We start from the raw sequence: 25,358 nt of genomic DNA, 5'->3' as shown, positions 1-25,358 counted from the left end.
CAGGAGAGCTTGCAGGGAGAGGAGCAGTTTGTCACCAGGCCACAGAGCTTGTCCCAGGAGAGCTTGCAGGGAGGAGCAGTTTGTCACCAGGCCACAGAGACATCAGGGATTTGTCCCAGGAGAGCTTGCAGGGAGAGGAGCAGTTTGTCACCAGGCCACAGAGACATCAGGGATTTGTCCCAGGAGAGCTTGCAGGGAGAGGAGCAGTTTGTCACCAGGCCACAGAGACATCAGGGATTTGTCCCAGGAGAGCTTGCAGGGAGAGCAGGGAGAGGAGCAGTTTGTCACCAGGCCACAGAGACATCATGGATTTGTTCCCAGGGGAGCTTGCAGGGAGAGCAGGGAGAGGAGCAGTTTGTCACCAGGCCACAGAGACATCAGGGATTTGTTCCACGGATGTGTCCAGTGACAGCGATGAACGACCAGGGAACGTTCCTCTCTCTCTCTGCCTGTTCCTGATGTGCTGTGGCCTAATAAACACCCTATTATCTTATTTGTGCACTACATTTGACCAGATAGTGCACTATATAGGGAATAGGGTGCCATCTGGGATCCACTCCAAGTCTTCAGTGTTTATTTCTACTCCACACTAGCAGTACTCAGTTACTCTCTGTCACTCTCTGTCACTCGCTGTCACTCTCTCAGTTAGTCACTCAGTCACTCTCTCAGTCACTCTCTCAGTCATTCTCTCAGTGCACCAACTGTTCAGATCTGGTTTGAGGTGTTCCCCCGACAGCTGTACAGCACTAAGATCCTCTTTGGTCGTAGAAAACGGATTAAGGAGGATTTCAGTGCTACGAAGCTTCCAGGAAACTCACCTCTGCTGGTTTTGCCCACTGTCCTTCCTCCTGGAGTGTCTAATCAACATAACATCCACCTATTACAGACAAACGACTCCTCCGGAGCCCCTGTTAGGGATCAGAGAGGAGGAGAGGAGTGAGGGATGACGAGAAGGTGTGGGGGAGGTGTCATTGACACCTACCAATGCACTCTGGGAGTCTCCCATTGGCAGGCCCAGCGGGGATTCTGGGTAAAGAGTCTTGTGTGCATCCAAAATTGCACAGTATTCCCTGTATAGTGCAATACTTTAGACCAGAGCCCTGTGTATGCCGCTAAAGTAGTGCACTATACAGGACATAAGGTGCAATTTGGGATGCAGCTCCTCTTAGTATGCAGCCGGGCGGCCGCCCGGTCAGCTCTGGTCTATAGCCATGTGTAGAACTCCACTTGAAAAGCCCAGGGGACTGGCCTTCAGAAGCCTCAGTAACCTAATCAAGACACCACTGCTACTGGAGTGACTGTTTAGGATCAAGAAAACACAAGCAGATCTAGAAACTGCAGAACAATTAGGTTGTATCTTCACTAATCTCTCCCTCACTTATTTGACTAAACACACAAACAGCTCCACATGGCCTTTCCTTCTCGTATTCATCATGTTTCCCCCCGTGAAAAAAACAACATCTTATTTGAATTTGAAGCCGTTTAAATGAACAGTAATAAGGATGAGAGGATGGTAGGATACCATCCCTCTCTAAGGACAATCAATCAAAGAAATAACTTCCCATATCAACAATATAAATTACCACACCAGTTTTGATTGTCCCCTTCCACATATTCAAGGGTGCTCTTTGGTGGGTGTTTTTTTTTTATATTGGGGTAATAGGGACTATTTAGCAGGTAATATGGTATTAATATAGAGGAGAGGAAGAAGAAGACAGTTATAATGGAAGTGGGGCTTTAGCCTCTGCATGAATTTCAATGATGAAGCACAATGCCTTAAATCCCTTTCTTATTGAAGCCGCCTCCCCTGCAGGTACTTCTGAGAGCTCTAATAGAATAGGAAGTAGAGGACACAATAGATTTATATCTCTCTCAAGCCCCTTTCAGGTCACTGTCTACTTCCCAAATGGCAACCTATTCCCTATGTAGTGCACTACTTTCTATGGGTTTTGGTTAAAAACAGTAGTGCACTATATAGGGAATAGGGTGCCATTTGGGATCTAGACACAGAAAATTCCTACGATCTCTTTAAACTGGCAATGAGCACTTCATGAATCATTCATTTTTAATAGATTATGCAAATTTTCCGAGGGACATAAAATCAACAAGATCAATAACGGCAGTCATTTTAATTGGTGTTAGAAAACATTTTAAGGAGAAACATAATCTCCTTACTTCTTTCCCCAGCCCCGTAAAAGCACAATTAATTTGAAATTGGATCTCAGCCTAAATGCAGAAGATAATTGAGTATTTTTTTTTTTGCTGTTGCTTGGCTTGGATTCTGTCTTGCTGCGCTGGGCTTATTGTTTGAAAGTAAACTGTAATACTGAGTCATTACAGAGAAGCTAAAACCTCAAATACCTGAGTAAAATACATTACAATTATTACCACAGTAGAAATAGCCACCAAGGGAAAACCAAGAAGCGGCACTAGTCAGAAAACGGTCAGAAACAGAAAGTCAATACTTCCACCATTCATCTACAACTATTCACATTTTTAAGTCAAAAATAAATAATTTCACAATCTAAAAAATGTCGATTTAAAACATTATTTAGAGCACAAGAATGCCACATTTTCACCTTCTATTTGATGTTTAATGTATTTTGTTTTTACATTATAAAGCATTGGAGACCTTTCCGTGGGCCTCTAGTCTAAAACAACCACCCAGGTGCAAACAAAGCCCCCTGCCTAACCGTGGTCGAGCCTGACCAGACCCTGCCTTCATACCAGCAGTACAAAGGACAAACACACACCTTCTCTTCTCACGAGGCCTGACTTACAGAGATCTACCTCCCACCCACATATTAATGAGAAGGCTCCTTTCTTGTCTCATAAGGCTGCTGTTTGGGTTATCATTTGAGAAGGGGCCCGGCCACTCGTTCCTCGCTCACTGCAGTTTTCAATCATTCTGTCCTCCCCCTCCCCCGCGCAGAAACCCTTTGATGACTTGATGCATAATTATATGAATTTTAATAAAAGCTCTGTATATTACTCTTGCGGCCCGACAGTAATCGTAAACTTTCAGTAAACTTAACCTTCTTCTTGGTAATAACCGTGGCAACAATGAAACAATATTTCAATTAGCGAGGCAGTCATTAACTATGACAGAGTGAGCAAGTGTGAGAGAGAGAGAGAGAGAGAGAGAGAGACAGAGAGAGAGACAGAGAGAGAGAGAGAGAGAGAGAGAGAGAGAGAGAGAGAGAGAGAAAGAGAGAGAGAGAGAGAGAGAGAGAGAGAGAGAGAGAGAGAAAGAGAGAGAGAGAGAGAGAGAGAGAGAGAAAGAAAGAGAGAGAGAGAGAGAGTGATCTCAGTGTCATGTAGTCAGACAGTAGACAACGCCATGGTGTATTTACAAAAGCCGTAAATTACTCGTCTAGATTTATAAGAACCACAAGGAAATAATAGCTATGTTTCTTGCTAAAAAAACAAACAAAAAACTCCCAAGTCAGGAATCACAACAAGGACAAACCAGCAGCGAGAAACCAGCGTTTATTCTCTCTCCTGCAGAGGGTGGCAATGACTGGTAGAGACCTTGCCAGTTCAGCTCTGTAGTACGCAATCATAGCATTGATGTGCTGACATCAAAGGTCCTTGTCGAACAAAGTGACAAAACAGCTAAGTCCCCCCTGTCCTTTTACTGTGCCTGCTTCCCAAATGGCTCCCTATTTGCTTTATAGTGTACTACTTTTGACCAGGGCCAATAGCGCACTACATAGGGAATAGGGTGTCATTTGGGACGTGTCCTTTATCACCTGCTAACTCAGCACAATAAGATGAATGACGGCTGCTACTGCTGTAGCTACATGTTTTATCTCATAAAGTAAAGTACCACCTTTCAGTGCAGAGTCAAATCAAACTGATATTACAGTACTACTACCACTACTACTACCACTACTACTACTATTACTACTCCCACTACTACTACCACTATTACCACTACTACTACTACTATTACTACTACTACCACTACTACTACCACTATTACCACTACTACTACCACTACTACTACTATTACTACTCCCACTACTACTACCACTACTACTACCACTATTACCACTACTACTACTATTACCACTACTACTATTACTACTACCACTACTACTACCACTATTACCACTACTACTATTACTACTACCACTACTACTATTACTACTACCACTACTACTATTACTATTACCACTACTACTACCACTATTACCACTACTACTATTACTACTACTACTACTACTACCACTACTACTACCACTACTACTACCACTATTACCACTACTACTACTATTACCACTACTACTATTACTACTACCACTACTACTACCACTATTACCACTACTACTATTACTACTACCACTACTACTATTACTACTACCACTACTACTATTACTATTACCACTACTACTACCACTATTACCACTACTACTATTACTACTACCACTACTACTACCACTATTACCACTACTATTACTACTCCCACTACTACTACCACTACTACTATTACTACTACCACTACTACTACTATTACCACTACTACTATTACTACTACCACTACTACTACCACTATTACCACTACTACTACCACTACTACTACCACTACTACTACCACTATTACCACTACTACTATTACTACTACCACTACTACTACCACTATTACCACTACTACTACCACCACTACTACTACTACCACTATTACCACTACTACTATTACTACTACCACTACTACTACCACTATTACCACTACTACTACCACTACTACTACTATTACTACTCCCACTACTACTACCACTACTACTACCACTATTACCACTACTACTACCACTACTACTACTATTACTACTCCCACTACTACTACCACTATTACCACTACTACTACTATTACTACTACTACCACTACGACTACCACTATTACCACTACTACTACTACCACTACCATTACCACTACTACTACTATTACTACTACTACTATTACTACTACCACTACTACTACTACTCCCACTACTACTACTACTACTACTACTACCAGTACTACTACCACTACTATTACTAATACTATTACTATTACTACTACTACTACTACTACCACTACTACTACCACTATTACCACTACTACTACTATTACTACTACTACTACTATTACTACTCCCACTGCTACTACTACTACTACTACCACTACTACTACTATTACTACTAATACTACTAATATTACTACTACTAGTACTACTACTACTACTAATAAAAATATTACTACTACTACTACTACTACTACTACTACTACCAGTACTACTACCACTACTATTACTACTACTAATATTACTAATACTAATACTATTACTATTACTACTAATAATAATAATAATATTACTACTACTACTACTACTACTACTACTACCTCTACCACTAATACTACTATTATTACTACTACTACTACCACCAATACTACTACTACTACTACTACCAGTACTACTACCACTACTATTATTACTACTACTATTACGAATACTACTACTATTACTATTACTACTAATACTACTACTACTATTACTACTACTACTACTATTAATACTACTAATACTAATACTTCTATTACTACTGCTACTGCTATTATTACTACTACTTCTCCTCCTACTGCTACTACTACTACTACTAATACCCCTACTACAACTACTAAAAATACTACTACTACTACTACTGCTACTACTACTACTACTACTGATACAAATAATAATACCAATACTAATACTAATACTATTACTTCTACTACTAGTATTACTATTACTACTACTCCTATTACTACTACTACTACTACTACTACTACTACTACTGATACGAATACTAATACCAATACTAATACTAATACTATTACTTCTACTACTACTACTACTACTACTACTGATACAAATACTAATACTAACACTAATACTATTACTTCTACTACTACTATTACTATTACTATTACTACTACTCCTATTACTACTACTACTACTACTACTACTACTACTACTACTACTACTGATACGAATACTAATACCAATACTAATACTAATACTACTACTACTACTAAGAGTGTCAAACCAAACGGCATTATAATAATCTGCACACTTACTGGCATGTTTCTGTTTGGGGATTTGTTTTTATTTTCATGTAAATAAATAGACACCATGTCAATGCATTGCACAACATCACGTTGTTTGTTTCATTACAACGTTGGCTGTTCTGAACAGAACAGTGAACAAGAACCCATCCCAAAAATGAGACACCCTATTCCCTACATTGTGCTCTACTTTTGACCAGAGCCCTATGGACCCTGAGCACTGTGGACCCTGAGCCCTATGAACCCTGGTCACTATGGACCCTGGTCACTGTGGACCCTGAGCACTGTGGACCCTGGTCACTATGGACCCCGAGCCCTATGAACCCTGGTCACTATGGACCCTGGTCACTATGGACCCTGGTCACTATGGACCCTGAGCCCTATGAACCCTGGTTACTATGGACCCTGAGCCTTATGAACCATGGTCACTATGGACCCTGAGCCCTATGGACCCTGGTTACTATGAACCCTGAGCCCTATGGACCCTGAGCACTGTGGACCCTGAGCCCTATGGACCCCGAGCCCTATGAACCCTGGTTACTATGAACCCTGGTCACTATGAACCCTGGTTACTATGAACCCTAAGCCCTATGAACCCTGGTTACTATGAACCTTGAGCCCTATGAACCCTGGTTACTATGGACCCTGAGCCTTATGAACCATGGTCACTATGGACCCTGAGCCCTATGAACCCTGAGCCCTATGAACCCTGATCCCTATGAACCCTGAGCCCTATGGACCCTGAGCCATATGGACCCTGGTCACTATGGACCCTGAGCCCTATGGACCCTGAGCCCTATGGACCCTGGTCACTATGGACCCTGAGCCCTATGGACCCTGAGCCCTATGAACCCTGGTCACTATGGACCCTGAGCCCTATGGACCCTGAGCCCTATGGACCCTGAGCCCTATGGACCCTGAGCCCTATGGACCCTGGTCACTATGAACCCTGGTCAAAAGCAGTGCACTAGAAAAGGGAGCCATTTGTGAAACAGACCAATAATCCCCTTCGCTGAAGCTGTGGTTTGGCCTGTCCTGGCTGGGCAGGGTGATGGCAGGTAGACTGTACTAGGGCCTTAGGCACAGTGTGATGCATCTTAGAGTAGGAGTACAGATCTAGGATCAGGTCTCCCCTTGGCAATGTAATCATATTCATTGTGATCTAAAAGGCTATAAACTAATCCTAGATCAGCTCTCCTCCTCTGAGACACACAGCCAAAAGCCACGTTAACATTTTTTTTGGTATGTGTTGCCACAAACGTGGAATCGAACCCACAATTCTGGGACTCATGTTGCAAGCATCATGCTCTACCAACTGATCCACACAGACAGGACCAGTGTTTGGCTCTGTGTCTTACCTACAGAGTAGCTCTGCGTCACAGAGACACTGGGGCCCAGGTTCTGGTTACTGCTGGAGGACAGGCTGGGTTTGACCTCGCCGTCCAGACCAGGATTCAGGGAGGACAGGGAGTGGGAGTGGGAGTACTCGTTAGCCTGCAAAAAGACACGTTCATCATTACACAACCATAGAAATGAAAAGAAAAGGCCCCACCTCTCCCTGCTGTGGGCTTCATTCCACCAATGTTTCATCTATCATCTAAAGAGCCTTCATTAAATAGGGTTTCTCAAAAACACAAAATTAGCTACCAAAACCATGCTTACAGAGTCAAATACTGTCTCTCCGTGAATCTTAGGGTGTCTATTTTGTGAGTGTGTGTGTGTGTGGGGTGTGGGTGTGTATGTGTGTGGGTGGGGTGTGGGTGTATGGGTTGAGTTTTGGGTGTGTGTGTGTATGTTCATGTAAGTGTGTGCATGCATACGTGTTTGTGTGTGTGTGTGTGTGTGTGTGTGTGTGTGTGTGTGTGTGTGTGGGTGTGTGTGTGGGGGTGGGGTGTGGGTGTATGGGTTGAGTTTTGGGTGTGTGTGTGTATGTTCATGTAAGTGTGTGCATGCATACGTGTGTGTGTGTGTGTGTGTGTGTGTGTGTGTGTGTGTGTGGGTGGGGTGTGGGTGTATGGGTTGAGTTTTGGGTGTGTGTGTGTGTGTGTGTGTGTGTGTGTGGGTGTGTGGTGTGTGTGTGTGTGTGTGTGTGTGTGTGTGTGTGTGTGTGTGTGTGGGGTGTGGGTGTGTGTGGGTGGTGTGTGTGTTTTGTGTGTGTGTGTATGTTCATGTAAGTGTGTGCATGCATACGTGTGTGTGTGTGTGTGTGTGTGTGTGTGTGTGTGTGTGTGTGTGTGTGTGTGTGTGTGTGTGTGTGTGTGTGAGTCCACTATTTTCAAGCTGCAGCAGCGGTGAGGGTGGGAGTTCAAGCATATCATTAATGTATTTTGGTTTTGTTCTGAGAGGAAGTGGGATCTAGAAAAGCCGAATGAAAAGCCAAGCCGTCATCTGGTCCTTTGTGCTTGACTGCAGCCAGGAGTCCTGATCAGCCAAGGGAGAAAACAGCTCTGCTTGGTTACCACGCCACTGTCCCCAATGCTACCCTATTCCCTATTACAGCGCACTGCTTTGGACCAGAAGTAGCGCACTGCACAGGGTATAAGATTACATTTGGGATGCACACAGACACGCCATGTGGCCCTGGTTCACAACAGGACACTATTCACCTTTTGGCTTTTTTAAAATTCTGAATTTTGAATTTTAAAAAAAAGTTTAAAAAAAGAAGCTTCTCCACAACCCTTTGGTTCATCATCAGTGACTATAAATAGGTTGTCATATACTGTAAGTTACATTGCTCCGTGTTACCATGTACAAAATGAATATGAAATTGGAAGAAAAAAAAAAAATATCCATTCCATTTATATATGTTTTGTCATAGTGAGAAAATGACTTGATTTTATATTGACCGTGATGTATTTTCTATGTATTTCGTTTGGACTCCAATACATTACTATAGAGACACTTTGTTTACCCACAGATAGTATTTCCTTTGTATGGTGGTGGATAGTTTGAGACAGTCATGGCAGATGTTAGTGTGGTTTTATAATGAGATCAGACTTCCGGGAGACTGTGTGTTGACAATGTTTGTCCACCCAAAAAAAATAAAAAAAATCCCAGTGTGTGTCTGAGTGGCTCGCTGGGCTGTGGTCCCAAAGGGGACGCCTGTGAGCCTGTGACCCCACTCTTGTCTGCTTCTATCCCAGATAAACTCTAATTGTCTGCTACAACTGTTCACGGGGACAATGTCGGATGTTTTCCTCTATTCTGGAAGGCTGTGGACGTTAAACAGGCGTTTTATCATGCAGATAAAGGATGGGCTCGAAGACGGGGGAGATGGAGGAAGAAAAAAATAAACAAAAGAAAAGATAGATTTGAAAAGGATGACCAAATGGCTAGCAGAAGTGTGGGAGGGGTGAATCTATTTAGTTCTGCATCTCCAGAATGGTGTTTTTAATAGCCTTCCAACCAGCACCCAGACCCCGGCTAATAGGGACACATTGACCAATGAGGAGAAAGGGGAACGACGACAAGTGAAAGAGAGATCCATGAAAGGAGAAAATCCTCTGATTAATACTTTATTCAATTAAAACAGATGTTTCTGTTCCAGTCACATCTTTTACATTACTGATCTACTGGTCTCTTTTACATTACTGATCTACTGGTCTCTTTTCCATTACTGATCTACTGGTCTCTTTTACATTACTGATCTACTGGTCTCTTTTATATTACTGTTCTACTGGTCTCTTTTACATTACTGATCTACTGGTCTCTTTTCCATTACTGATCTACTGGTCTCTTTTACATTACTGATCTACTGGTCTCTTTTATATTACTGTTCTACTGGTCTCTTTTATATTACTGTTCTACTGGTCTCTTTTCCATTACTGATCTACTGGTCTCCTTTTCTTTTGAACCCCGCCTCCTTTCCCTCTCTTCTTCTTCTTTAATACTCTCTCTGAAGCTCTCTGTGATTGCAAGTCATTTCCAATTCGTTTTGGTATTGATCTTCCAGTAGAAATCAGTTTGGTAATTAGCTCCAAATTAGGCTCTCTTCTGGAGGTGAGTCCTGTCCTACTGATTTATTACCTACGTAATTCGCCGCGATCGGAGAGAAATTAAAATGAACTCAATTAGGCCCATTGCTTTAGCTTCTTTTATGGGTCTCCTCCCTTAAAGAGTTGTAGCTTTATACGGGTACAAATTAATAGTCTCTTGTTGTTTAATAGTATAATGAAGGTAAGTAAAGGTTATCCATTGTAATAAGCCTAAGAGAGGTTTTATTAAGAAGAAAGGTAGTAAGTCAACATGTAAGGGTGTAGTTATTGTGGTTTCTTCTGGGTGTGGGGGGGACGGGGTGGTGGTGACAGAAGGAGTCTTCATTTGGTAAATGAGGATGGATAGATGGTGGGTGTTTGTGGTGTTGACATCAAAAGCAAGACGCATTAGAATATCCTATATATACACCACCAGGTGTGTGGAAATAAATCAAGAAAGCCCCTTTTGCTATGTTTACAATTTATAAAATAAAATAAAAACATTTCCATGATAAATCTGACAGCTGAAAGCGGCTTCATACACTGTTTCAATAATAACGTTTTTGAAGAAGGACACGGAATTATAACAGAAATAACAGGTGCAGAAGGAGAAACACAGAGTCAGATAACACACAACGGCAAAAATAGAGATATTGATTAATTGCATGTTGCCTTTCTGTTATTCTCAATTATAGGGGATCCAAAGAATGTGGTGTTTTTTCATCCCAAGATCGATACGACGTGGGAGTTTTCCCTGAAATCCCTACAGAATTGTACATGCTGTTTCCTAATACACTGGAATGACTGCTTTACCAGCCTATACATTTGTAGGGCATTTTATTTTGAGAGCTGCGTGGAGCAGGTATATATATATATATATTGCTCAGATGGCGTGCTCCTTCGGGGCCCTCTGGGCCAACTGAATAAAATAGCAGAATCTCTCAGCACAAAAAAGTAAATAAAAATATGTTGAGTTTCAGAGAAAACTACGTTTGGAGCAGCAACGACAATTATAAAATAAAATAAACAAACAGACAAAAACATCAACAACAATATCATGGTTGTACAGCTGGAGGAAACTTGTATGGAATGGAAGTGTTGACGTGGTGCAATACAGGTGTATTTGATGCTGTTGACGGTGACAAACAACAAGACGTAACTAACCTGTTCTGGTTTGATGTGCTCCGAGGTCGGGAAGACGTCGGGGTACGACGGGCGCTCAAAGACCCGGTCCAAAGCTTCCAGCTGCTGCTGAGTGAAAGCATCGGCCCGCAGGTGCTTCCGTAAACTGTCCACACTAACCTGAGAATCAGTGTTTGGGCCAGACCCATCTGAACCATCTACAAGAAGAGAGAGCAACAACACTAGAGTCTAATCAGGAAGCCCCTGGAAGGTAGGAAGCTGGCTATCACTGAAGCCCCTGTAAGGTAGGAAGCTGGCTGACTGAAGTCCCTGTAAGGTAGGAAGCTGGCTATCACTGAAGCCCCTGTAAAGTAGGAAGCTGGCTGACTGAAGCCCTGTAAGGTAGGAAGCTGGCTATCACTGAAGCCCCTGTAAGATAGGAAGCTGGCTGACTGAAGCCCCTGTAAGGTAGGAAGCTGGCTGACTGAAGCCCCTGTAAGGTAGGAAGCTGGCTGACTGAAGCCCCTGTAAGGTAGGAAGCTGGCTGACTGAAGCCCTGTAAGGTAGGAAGCTGGCTGACTGAAGCCCCTGTAAGGTAGGAAGCTGGCTGTCTGAAGCCCCTGTAAGTTAGGAAGCTGGCTGACTGAAGCCCCTGTAAGGTAGGAAGCTGGCTGACTGAAGCCCCTGTAAGGTAGGAAGCTGGCTGACTGAAGCCCCTGTAAGGTAGGAAGCTGGCTGAGGCCCCTGTAAGGTAAGCTGGCTGACTGAAGCCCCTGTAAGGTAGGAAGCTGGCTGACTGAAGCCCCTGTAAGGTAGGAAGCTGGCTGACTGAAGCCCCTGTAAGGTAGGAAGCTGGCTGACTGAAGCCCCTGTAAGGTAGGAAGCTGGCTATCACTGAAGCCCCTGTAAGGTAGGAAGCTGGCTGACTGAAGCCCCTGTAAGGTAGGAAGCTGGCTGACTGAAGCCCCTGTAAGGTAGGAAGCTGGCTGACTGAAGCCCCTGTAAGGTAGGAAGCTGGCTGACTGAAGCCCCTGTAAGGTAGGAAGCTGGCCCTGAAGCCCCTGTAAGGTAGGAAGCTGGCTGACTGAAGCCCCTGTAAGGTAGGAAGCTGGCTGACTGAAGCCCCTGTAAGGTAGGAAGCTGGCTGACTGAAGCCCCTGTAAGGTAGGAAGCTGGCTGACTGAAGCCCCTGAAAGGTAGGAAGCTGGCTGACTGAAGCCCCTGTAAGGTAGGAAGCTGGCTGATCTGAAGCCCCTGTAAGGTAGGAAGCTGGCTTGACTGTTGATATCCCTGTGTGTTACTGTAACTTTGTAGAGTACTCAGTTCTGGTTGGGCTCAAATGTTCCACCACCTCTTATAGAAGCCCCTGCAGAGGGCTATCACTGAAGCCCCTGTAAATGTAGGAAGCTGGCTGACTGAAGCCCCTTTGTTGATATCATTACTGTGTGTTACTGGTAACTTTGGATAAGAGTACTCAGTTCTTGAGTTGGGCCTCAAATGTTCCACCACCTCTTATAGAAGCCCCTGTAAGGTAGGAAGCTGGCTGACTGAAGCCCCTGTAAGGTAGGAAGCTGGCTGACTGAAGCCCCTGTAAGGTAGGAAGCTGGCTATCACTGAAGCCCCTGTAAGGTAGGAAGCTGGCTGAAGCCCCTGTGGCTTTTTGTTGATATCATTACTGTGTGTTACTGGTAACTTTGGATAAGAGTACTCAGTTCTTGAGTTGGGCCTCAAATGTTCCACCACCTCTTATAGAATATTGGCTCTAAAATATTATGACAACCAGCAGACGCAAGTGTTTTACTGTATCGTTTACACGCGTGTACACCCACTGTATCCTGTATCGTTTACACGTGTGTACACCCACTGTATAATGCATTGTTTATACCTGTGTAGCACTTCAACCACTACTACTCAATTATAAAGAGCAGATTCAGTCAGGGTAGATTCAGTCAGGGCAGATTCAGTCATGGTAGATTCAGTCAGGGCAGATTCAGTCATGGTAGATTCAGTCAGGGTAGATTCAGTCAGGGTAGATTCAGTCAGGGCAGATGATTCAGTCAGGGTAGATTCAGTCAGGGCAGATTCAGTCATGGTAGATTCAGTCAGGGTAGATTCAGTCAGGGTAGATTCAGTCAGGGTAGATTCAGTCATGGTAGATTCAGTCAGGGTAGATTCAGTCAGGGTAGATTCAGTCAGGGTTGAGTCAGTCATGGTAGATTCAGTCAGGGTAGATTCAGTCAGGGCAGATTCAGTCAGGGTAGATTCAGTCAGGGCAGCTGCTAGCGGTGAGCCACTGAGTGCAGTCTTTCTTCACAGACAGTAGTGGAAACTACCACGACCACACACAGTATTAGCCAGCATCATGATGTGAAAGCCCCTGTGGTAATTGATGGATTACCATCAGTGCAAATATATACTTGTTGTAGTGGTGGAGCCTGTGTATTTTAATGAACGCTGTAGCTACAGTACTGCAGTGGCTTTTTCATTCCATGTTCATTCCAGGCTCCAGGGGTTTCCCTCCTTCTTCTCTCCTTTCTCAATTTCCCTTTTCCACAGTTTAATACTGCTTTCATTTTCAGTAGAGTGGCAGAGTAGCAGTGTTTCATTTGGGTAGCTAACACCGCTGTGACCGCAGACAGACACGACAGACAGAGACAGAGAGAGAGAGAGAGAGCGAGAGAGAGAGAGAGAGAGAGAGAGAGAGAGAGAGAGAGAGAGAGAGAGAGAGAGAGAGAGCAGAGAGAGAGAGAGAGAGAGAGAGATGCTGTGAATGAATAAATTGTACAGTCTAGTTCAATCACCTCCCAGTCCCAGGATGCCGTTCTCCAAACAGAGGGAGAGGGATGCCTTAGCTTTTCCCTTTGGCGCTTCCCTTTTACAGCCCTCCAGACCCCTCCCTTCCCATCCCAGGCTGCAACGGCTCTGGCTACTGCCTCTCCGTCTCCAGCCTCCTCCTCCGCGGATCTCTGGAAAGGGCTTCAGCTCCCTTACAAATCTGTCATTCTAAATTTGCGGCAGATTATGTTCTCTGGTTGGTCCTGGAGGGAGCGGTGGAGATATATGATATGCAAGGAGGGACCCTATTGATTGCCTGCCTGGTCTGGTGGCAAAGAGGGAGCCGAAATGAACTTGAAATGAACATCATGCCTCAACTCAATGTGCGTATAATACTCTACTTAATCCCACATTTTTCTCTGCCATAGAATTCAATTGATCAATCATGTCTCTCCTGATAGTACCATTTGGAAGGGTTATTGCCATTCCATTCTGCCGCTTGACCTTTTCTCACTGGGGCCAGAGGATGAACCTGCACTCCCAAGAAGAGCAAAACGCATCAAGGGGATATATAAGAGACCCTGGGGGAGTCGGGTGTGTGTGCGTGCGTGTGTGTGTGTGTGTGATTGGGGAGGGGGAGGGGGGTCTGTGCATGTGGTGAATAGGTTACTGCCATTTGCTGCCCAACATACAACAATAATTCTATATCCTCAAACAAATGATTTCGATAACTGATCATTTAAAAAAAAAAACATTAAAAGACCTATTATGGTAAATGTATTTCATTTAACACACATGTAAAAATCTTTCCATCTTCATAGTGGGATCTGTTGGGATCTGTTGGGATCTGTTGGGATCTGTTGGGATCTGTTGGGATCTGTTGGGATCTGTTGGGATCTGTTGGGATCTGTTGCAATATGCAATCACAGGAGAACATAAATCACTTCTACTCTACACTGTTCAGCTATTTTCTTCTGATTTTCAGTATGGATAAATCTAATCACATCTTTTGATCTGGCATTATTTCTGGACAGCTCCACTGGGGGCCTCAGCCTCTCGTAGCTCCGCTGAACGGTTGGCGCTTTATCAACCTCAACTGTTCCCTTCGGTCCTCGGAAGCAAATAGACTCATTAATTACTTTCCATCTGCTAGGCCAGAGTACATACCATGATCAATACCCGCACATTAGTCATTCACCACAGAGGAATACACTTCCCATACACAAGATAAACCACCCGCAGGTCAACCTACAGTACATGGGCTGTTGTTCCCACTCAAACCATCCCCAGGTTAACCTACAGTACATGGGTTGTGGTTCCCACTCAAACCATCCCCAGGTCAACCTACAGTACATGGGCTGTTGTTCCCACTCAAACCATCCCCCAGGTCAACCTACAGTACATGGGCTGTGGTTCCCACTCAAACCATCCCCAGGTCAAACCATCCCCCCCAGGTCAACTTACAGTACATGGGTTGTGGTTCCCACTCAAACCATCCCCAGGTCAACCTGTGGTTCCCACTCAAACCATCCCCAGGTCAACCTACAGTACATGGGCTGTGGTTCCCACTCAAACCATCCCCAGGTCAACCTACAGTACATGGGCTGTGGTTCCCACTCAAACCATCCCCAGGTTAACCTACAGTACATGGGCTGTGGTTCCCACTCAAACCATCCCCAGGTTAACCTACAGTACATGGGCTGTGGTTCCCACTCAAACCATCCCCATGTTAACCTGTTGTTCCCACTCAAACCATCCCCAGGTCAACCTACAGTACATGGGCTGTTGTTCCCACCATCCCCAAACCATCCCCAGGTTAACCTGTGGTTCCCACTCAAACCATCCCCCAGGTCAACCTACAGTACATGGGCTGTGGTTCCCACTCAAACCATCCCCAGGTTAACATCCCCAGGTCAACCTACAGTACATGGGCTGTGGTTCCCACTCAAACCATCCCCCAGGTTAACCTACAGTACATGGGCTGTGGTTCCCACTCAAACCATCCCCAGGTCAACCTACAGTACATGGGCTGTGGTTCCCACTCAAACCATCCCCAGGTCAACCTAGTACATGGGCTCCCACTCAAACCATCCCCCAGGTCAACCTACAGTACATGGGCTGTGGTTCCCACTCAAACCATCCCCAGGTCAACCTACAGTACATGGGCTGTGGTTCCCACTCAAACCATCCCCAGGTTAACCTGGTTCCCACTCAAACCATCCCCCAGGTTAACCTACAGTACATGGGCTGTGGTTCCCACTCAAACCATCCCCAGGTCAACCTACAGTACATGGGCTGTGGTTCCCACTCAAACCATCCCCATGTTAACCTGTGGTTCCCACTCAAACCATCCCCCAGGTTAACCTGTGGTTCCCACTCAAACCATCCCCCAGGTTAACCTGTGGTTCCCACTCAAACCATCCCCCCAGGTTAACCTGTGGGCTTCCCAAACCATCAAACCATCCCCCCCCAGGTTAAAACCATCCCCAGGTTAACAGTACATGGGCTGTGGTTCCCACTCAAACCATCCCCCTGTGGTTCCCAGGGTTAACCTACAGTACATGGGCTGTGGTTCCCACTCAAACCATCCCCAGGTCAACCTACAGTACATGGGCTGTGGTTCCCACTCAAACCATCCCCATGTTAACCTGGTTCCCACTCAAACCATCCCCAGGTAACCTACAGTACATGGGCTGTGGTTCCCACTCAAACCATCCCCAGGTTAACCTACAGTACATGGGCTGTGGTTCCCACTCAAACCATCCCCAGGTTAACCTGTGGTTCCCACCAAACCATCCCCAGGTTAACCTGGGGCTGTGGTTCCCACTCAAACCATCCCCAGGTTACTCAAACCATGGTTAACCTGTGTTCCCACTCAAACCATCCCCCAGGTTAACCTACAGTACATGGGCTGTGGTTCCCACTCAAACCATCCCCAGGTCAACCTACAGTACATGGGCTGTGGTTCCCACTCAAACCCCATCCCCCCCAGGTTTCCCAAAACCATCCCCCAGGTCAACCCACAGTACATGGGCTGTGGTTCCCACTCAAACCATCCCCCAGGTCAACCTGTGGTTCCCACTCAAACCATCCCCCAGGTTAACCTGTTGTTCATGGGCTTCCCACTCAAACCATCCCCCAGGTTAACCTACAGTACAAACCATCCCCCAGGGGCTGTGGTTCCCACTCAAACCATCCCCCAGGTTAACCTGTGTTCCCACAGGTTAACCTGTACATGGGCTGTGGTTCCCATGGGTGGTTCCCACTCAAACCATCCCCCAGGTTAACCTGTGGTTCCCACTCAAACCATCCCCCAGGTTAACCTGTGGTTCCCACTCAAACCATCCCCCAGGTTAACCTGTGGTTCCCACTCAAACCATCCCCCAGGTTAACCTGTGGTTCCCACTCAAACCATCCCCCAGGTTAACCTGTTGTTCCCACTCAAACCATCCCCCAGGTTAACCTGTGGTTCCCACTCAAACCATCCCCAGGTCAACCTACAGTACATGGGCTGTGGTTCCCACTCAAACCATCCCCCAGGTTAACCTGTTGTTCCCACTCAAACCATCCCCCAGGTCAACCTACAGTACATGGGCTGTGGTTCCCACTCAAACCATCCCCATGTTAACCTGTTGTTCCCACTCAAACCATCCCCCAGGTTAACCTGTGGTTCCCACTCAAACCATCCCCCAGGTTAACCTACAGTTCATGGGCTGTGGTTCCCACTCAAACCATCCCCCAGGTTAACCTACAGTACATGGGCTGTGGTTCCCACTCAAACCATCCCCCAGGTTAACCTACAGTACATGGGCTGTTGTTCCCACTCAAGTTTAGGTGAAATACCCATTTAAACATTTAAGACATCCACCTCAATATTGCCTCCTTGTAAAATCCATAATCCTATGACTAGCGTAAAAATGCCCAGTATATCTATGTAAAAAAAAAACTCACTCTAATGCCAGTACATCTATGTAAAAAAACTCACTCTAATGCCAGTACATCTATGTAAAAAAACTCACTCTAATGCCAGTACATCTATGTAAAAAAAACTCACTCTAATGCCCAGTAGATTTATGTAAAAACCCTTCACTCTAATTTATTGATTTATTTCAGCTTTATTTAACTAGGTAGGCTAGTTGAGAACAAGTTCTCATTTACAACTGCGACTTGGCCAAGATAAAGCAAAGCAGTGCGACACAACAACACAGAGTTACACATGGAATAAACAAACATACAGTCAATAACACAATAGGAAAACAATTTACAGTGTGTGTAAATGAGGTAAGATAAGGGAGGTAAGGAAATAAATAGGCCATAGCGGCAAAATAATTACAATTTAGCAATTTAAACACTGGAGTGATTGATGTGCAGAAGATGAATGTGCAAGTAGACATACTGGGGTGCAAAGGAGCAAAATAAATAAGTAACAGTATGGGGATGAGGTAGTTGGATGGGCTATTTACAGATGGGCTATGTACAGGTGCAGTGATCTGTGAGGTTCTCTGACAGCTGGTGCTTAAAGCTAGTGAGGGAGATATGAGTCTCCAGCTTCAGTGATTTTGAAATTCGTTCCAGTCATTGGCAGCAGAGAACTGGAAGGAAAGGCGGTCAAAGGAGTAATTGGATTTGGGGGTGACCAGTGAAATATACCTGCTGGAGCGCGTGCCCAGTACAATGTCTAGTACATCTATGCCAAAAACCCTCACTCTAATGCCCAGTACATCTATGGATATGGCCCAAAATACACCTTATTCCCTATATAATGCAGTCCTTTTGACCAGAGCCCTATGTCCTGATTATCTCACCCATGTCTGCTGGAGTAGGTTGTTCTAGCTGGTGGTAAGGAGACCCCCAGTCTAGCCTGGCTAAACCAGACTGAATGCTAAACTCAATGGTGAGCTCAGCATTCAGTCTAGTTTTTACCAGGCTAGTTAACTAGAGGTATTCTTTTTCATCCTGATGACATGTAGAAGTGAATTCAACCATCACAATGACATTTCTTAAAGGTACATAGGAAATATTTTTTGATGTATCTAAAAAAAACAAAAAAGACAGCCATTTTGTTTTTTTTACGGAGTATCACAGCCACCCAGCAATGTAATACACCACATAGACCACATGTCATATTTCTACTGAAGCCACGGCAAGACATCATATACTACAAGTATACAGTACCAAATAACATATGTTGTAAGATATATGATACATGTTTTTGTGGGCGAGTTTCCCATTCCGTGCTAGCTGTTATGTCGTCGACAGTTACCATCATCCTGTTTGTTCATCATTTGGAATGGAGGCTAGCTGTAATATCTGATACTACTAAATAACATTCGCTAAGATACATTGTACATTGTTTTTGGGGGCCATTTTAGCTATTAATCATGTCATAGCATTAGTCGGTAAACCTGGAAATCATAATGGCTTTGTTTACATGTTAGTCATTTAGCAGACGCTCTTATCCAGAGCGACTTACAGTAGTGAGTGCAGACATGTTCATACTGGTCCCCGGTGGGAATTGAACCCACAACCCTGGCGTTGCAAGTGCCACGCTCTACCAACTGGTCTCTGTTTCTCCACATCCTCCCCAGTGATGCTAATAACTTGTGTTGTTATGTCATAGTAGATAATGTCTTTGTTGGTGTGTCTCCTTATCCTCCATAGTGATGGTGTCTGTGTTATTGATCAGTGAGTGACAGGCTTGAGTGTATTCATCTTGACATGGCTGGGCATTAACACTCCGGTAACGAGGGAGCAGAGGACTCCAGACTCTATCAGATCACATCACCAGCTCTATAAGACAGACTCCTCTCCGCGGGCTCGCCACCCCAAGGTCATGACCCCTAGCAGGGGGTTGAGCCGACGTAATTCTGTCGCGGCCTGGAGTCAGAGAGAGAGAGGCCGTCTGCCTTACTACACGGACTACCTGTCTGCCGAACACGGCAGAATACAAACTACTAGAAACATCAGCTTTAAGAAGGAAGCTGACGTCTGGCCATGACGGTGATTATACAATAGGCATGAATGGCCCCGTGAAGAATTGACCAAAGCAACGGCGTCAAAATATAAGCTCGAAATTGTTATAGTATCTTATTCATGGTAAAATTCAACCTGTGTTCAGTCTGTGTTTAGCCCTGAGTGGAGGTACAGGGAGGTGAAACGGCACCTTAGGGTCATGAAGGCCCCTCATTCTGAATAGGCTTTTTGCCTTTCTGTTGTTCTAGTTTGAACAACATTATCTAGCTATACGTCAACTAGTGATTCTCTTTCCCAAGCATTGCATTAGCATTCTGTTTGAACAGCATTATCTAGCTATGCGTCAACTAGTGACTCCCTTTCCCAAGCATTGCATTAGCATTCTGTTTGAACAACATTATCTAGCTATATGTCAACTAGTGACTCCCTTTCCCAAGCATTGCATTAGCATTCTGTTTGAACAACATTATCTAGCTATACATCAACTAGTGACTCCCTTTCCCAAGCATTGCATTAGCATTCTGTTTGAACAACATTATCTAGCTATACGTCAACTAGTGATTCCGTTTCCCAAGCATTGAATTAGCATTCTGTTTGAACAACATTATCTAGCTATACGTCAGCTAGTGATTCCGTTTCCCAAGCATTGCATTAGCATTCTGTTTGAACAACATTATCTAGCTATACGTCAGCTAGTGATTCCGATTCCCAAGCATTGCATTAGCATTCTGTTTGTTTTTGTGATATGACTCCCTCATCTACAACTCGCTTCCATTTACACCCTGAATTAAATCCAATTAACACTAATGTCAAATTAAATTGTACGCGTTGACACATACATTTTTCAATCTATATAATAATGTATTGTTAACCAAATCAAATATTACAACATTTTAGTGCACATATGCTCCGCAAAGCCTCTCTTCAATATACTTTAATATATCTTTCTACTTACACAGATATGTGTAACTAAGACAATTCTCTCACTATACACTCTGCTGGCCTCAGAAAGACAACTCCATATCATCTGAACGTTGACGGTCTTCGTTTGACATTTGAGTCATTTAGCAGACAATCTCATCCATAGCGACGTTCTCATCCATAGCGACGTTCTTATCCATAGCGACGTTCTCATCCATAGCGACGTTCTCATCCATAGCGACGTTCTCATCCATAGCGACGTTCTCATCCATAGCGACGTTCTTATCCATAGCGACGTACTTATCCATAGCGATGTTCTTATCCATAGCGACGTTCTTATCCATAGCGACATTACGTTCAACAACGGTAGGTCCAACTACAGACGGTGTACAGTGATGGTGTACAGGAAGGCCCTGACACCATTCTTCATCGATCCGTTCCTGGGTATTAATTAAGCAGCCCTTTTTTCATTGATTTAGCACATTATAGTTCAGTGCGTTACCGCCTGTCTCTCAGACTTGATGTTGTTGAACTGAGATCCTCTGTTGATTCACCCTTCTCCCTGGGATGCATCCCTAAGGACACCCTATCCCCTATATAAATGCCCTATGGGCCCTGGTCACAAGTAGTGCCGTGTAGAAGGAATATGGTGCCATTTGGGGCCCAGTCCCTCTCTCACCCAAACAGATGGTGATGCTGACAGAACACTGATGTGAACAGGATTCATGGCCTAGTGCTCCATCATTCATCTGTCTCTGTTCCTGTCTCTGTCCCTGTCTCTGTCTCTCTCTCTCTCTGTCTCTGTCTCTGTCTCTGTCCCTGTCTCTGTCTCTGTCTCTGTCTCTGTCCCTGTCTCTGTCCCTGTCTCTCTCTCTGTCCCTGTCTCTGTCCTTGTCCCTGTCTCTGTCCTTGTCACTGTCTCTGTCGCTGTCCCTCTCTCTGTCTCTGTCTCTGTCCCTGTCGCTGTCTCTGTCTCTGTCCCTGTCTCTGTCTCTTTCTCTGTCTATGTCCCTATCTCTTTCTCTCTCTCTCTCTCTTTCTCTATCTGTCTTTCTATCCCCTCTCCTCCTCTGTCTGTCTGTCTGTCTGTCTGTCTGTCTGTCTGTCTGTCTGTCTGTCTGTCTGTCTGTCTGTCTGTCTGTCTGTCTGTCTGTCTGTCTGTCTGTCTGTCTGTCTGTCTGTCTGTCTGTCTGTCTGTCTGTCTGTGAATGATACGAAATGATGATCTAATTGTGGAATTTCTCTTTTTTTATTACTATCACATTGTACAAAAGCTTCAGACAACGCAGAAATATATATTTTTTAAATCATTGAAATGAAGAATACCCATAATGGTAGCTATGATTGTCCATATTGTGGGTCGTATTTGAATAGCGATGTGAAATGGTTTCAAAAGACTGGACACACTTGGTGAGATATCATTCTCTTTATTGGCCATTAGCTAGATACCGTATCCTGAAGAAACCTCTCAGCTGTATCTGTCCAGGTGATTTCAGCTCAATCAGCCAATAGAATGGGTGTCAGCAGCCCATTGTCCGTAACTGTTAGTCAGTATCTTAATAAGGTACGTTAATTCAACAATCTGTATTTCCACCACAGTATAGTAATATATCTCTGCTAACGTTGCATCCATTCTAGAACATTCTAACTCTATGGTACGGAACATACAGTGACAAAACAATCACCAAACAAAAGCAGTTCCCTATCGGTCCAAAGCATGTTGTCTATTCCACAGGCTGCAATACAAATTCCTTCTTGGCAATAATTCCTACAGTCATTGAACAGAATATTTCAGACCCTTGAGCTATTTCCTTTGTCTTTTCCAGTAGCCAGCCCCTCGGAGGGGAGTGGGGATGCGGGTGGAGGGTTGGACGGGTTGGGGGGGGGTTGGAGGGGAGAGAGGAGATGGAGACTAGGATGTTAATTTGTGAGGTAATAGCTTTTCTCTGCGGAATTGCAAATTCTCATATATATGGACAGCAGACAGGACATCCATGGTCACCAACGACACGATGGGTACGTCCCAAAGGACACCCTATCCCCATTATAGTGCACTACAAGGCCCTCGTAAAAAGCACTGCACTACAAAGGGAATAGGGTGCCCTTTAGAACACAGCTCAGCTCCAGAGGTCCCCTCTCTCTCTCCTCTCCCCTCTCTCCTCTCCTCTCTCTCCTCTCTCTCTCTCTCTCTCTCTCTCTCTCTCTCTCTCTCTCTCTCTCTCTCTCTCTCTCTCTCTCTCTCCTCTCCTCTCCTCTCCTCTCCTCTCTCTCTCTCTCTCTCTCTCTCTCTCTCTCTCCTCTCCTCTCCTCTCCTCTCCTCTCCTCTCCTCTCCTCTCCTCTCCTCTCTCTCTCTCTCTCTCTCCTCTCTCTCTCTCCTCTCTCTCCTCTCCACGCTCTGTCCTGGCTGGCAACAATAGCTGCCAAGTGTAACATGCTACTTTTAATTTGCAATAACACATGACAAAGCCAGATTAATGGCTCTTATGACACGAGTGTCCCTGGCGCCGGTCTTCTCCAGGACCCGGTGTACATAACGCGTGTCACACTACATTATCTCTACATCCCTCTAGTAATGGGGAGACCTGCTTTCTTTAAAGGGCTCCTCACTGCTGAGTTGGAACTTAGGAGCTGTCTGACTGGTGCACCTTGGCACAGAGCCACAGTACAGCCAAGGTTCTGGACCTCGACACACCGTCCTTCCCTTTCACTGCATGAGCCGCTTACTTTCAACTTGTTATTGTTGTTATTTACCCAAGCTACCGAGTTCATTTTTTAATCAAGTTAAATAAAGTTTGTTTTTCACCGTTTGATGAAGACTGTTTGTCTTCTATAAATGTTCCTATGTGCAGAGGTAAAAGTGTACACAGGAGATATCTTTCTACAATAAAGTCAACTCTTGGGGGGCGAATTCTCTTCACCGCGAATGAGAGAAACATGGTGGTGTGTGAGTTAACGTTCAATCTCTAAAAAAAAGTTTGTGCCGTGATCAGAGAGTCATAATCAGGCTTAGCAAGTTAAACGGGGCTCGGCTCACAGAAGGCTAAAGACTGGACGATGGGGACATATAATCCAATGCATTAACTCATACCGCCAACACAGTAGCATACCTCAACATATACAGCATCAAGATAGGTTGAAACAAACAGCTTATTAAACACTGACCTCTGGTCTTAGTAGGAAACACTGACCTCTGGTCTTAGTAGGAAACACTGACCTCTGGTCTTAGTAGGAAACACTGACCTCTGGTCTTAGTAGGAAACACTGACCTCTGGTCTTAGTAGGAAACACTGACCTCTGGTCTTAGTAGGAAACACTGACCTCTGGTCTTAGTATGAAACACTGACCTCTGGTCTTAGTAGGAAACACTGACCTCTGGTCTTAGTAGGAAACACTGACCTCTGGTCTTAGTAGGAAACACCTCTGGTCTTAGTAGGAAACACTGACTGGTCTTAGTAGGAAACACTGACCTCTGGTCTTAGTAGGAAACACTGACCTCTGGTCTTAGTAGGAAACACTGACCTCTGGTCTTAGTAGGAAACACTGACCTCTGGTCTTAAGGAAACACTGACACTTAGTACACTGACCTCTGGGTCTTAGTAGGAAACACTGACCTGGTCTGGTCTTGGTCTTAGTACACTGACCTCTGGTCTTAGTAGGAAACACTGACCTCTGGTCTTAGTAGGAAACACTGACCTCTGGTCTTAGTAGGAAACACTGACCTCTGGTCTTAGTAGGAAACACTGACCTCTGGTCTTAGTAGGGTCTTAAACACTGACCTCTGGTCTTAGTAGGGGTCTTAAACACTGACCTCTGGTCTTAGTAGGGTCTTAGTAAACACTGACCTCTGGTCTTAGTAGGAAACACTGACCTCTGGTCTTAGTAGGAAACACTGACCTCTGGTCTTAGTAGGAAACACTGACCTCTGGTCTTAGTAGGAAACACTGAAACACTGACCTCTGGTCTTGGTCTAGTAGAAACACTGACCTCTGGTCTTAGGAAACACTCTTCTGGTCTTAGTAGAAACACTGACCTCTGGTCTTAGGAAACACTGACCTCTGGTCTTAGTAGGAAACACTGACCTCTGGTCTTAGTAGGAAACACTGACCTCTGGTCTTAGTAGGAAACACTGACCTCTGGTCTTAGTAGGAAACACTGACCTCTGGTCTTAGTACACTGACCTCTGGTCTTAGTAGGAAACACTGACCTCTGGTCTTGGTAGGAAACACTGACCTCTGGTCTTAGTAGGAAACACTGACCTCTGGTCTTAAACACTGACCTCTGGTCTTAGTAGGAAACACTGACCTCTGGTCTTAGTAGGAAACACTGACCTCTGGTCTTAGTAGGAAACACTGACCTCTGGTCTTAGTAGGAAACACTGACCTCTGGTCTTAGTAGGAAACACTGACCTCTGGTCTTAGTAGGAAACACTGACCTCTGGTCTTAGTAGGAAACACTGACCTCTGGTCTTAGTAGGAAACACTGACCTCTGGTCTTAGTAGGAAACACT

The 25,358-nt window shown here is 44.7% G+C and overlaps 1 protein-coding gene across 2 annotated transcripts in view; it reads right to left on the bottom strand.

Annotated features, from left to right (window-relative positions):
* pax2b (paired box 2b) overlaps positions 1-25,358 on the bottom strand; it is a 64,506-nt gene that overhangs the window by 22,249 nt on the left and 16,899 nt on the right. For both annotated transcript variants that reach the window (XM_042319075.1, XM_042319074.1), the window contains exons 6-7: positions 11,224-11,399; positions 7,444-7,579 (exon numbers count right to left, since the gene is read on the bottom strand). In XM_042319075.1, the coding sequence (XP_042175009.1) occupies positions 7,444-7,579; positions 11,224-11,399 (312 nt within the window). The remainder of the gene's footprint in view (positions 1-7,443; positions 7,580-11,223; positions 11,400-25,358) is intronic.

The sequence above is a fragment of the Oncorhynchus tshawytscha genome, unplaced genomic scaffold (assembly GCF_018296145.1).
Source record: "Oncorhynchus tshawytscha isolate Ot180627B unplaced genomic scaffold, Otsh_v2.0 Un_scaffold_822_pilon_pilon, whole genome shotgun sequence".
Lineage (NCBI taxonomy): Eukaryota > Metazoa > Chordata > Actinopteri > Salmoniformes > Salmonidae > Oncorhynchus > Oncorhynchus tshawytscha.
This window is presented reverse-complemented; position numbering and strand designations above follow the sequence as displayed.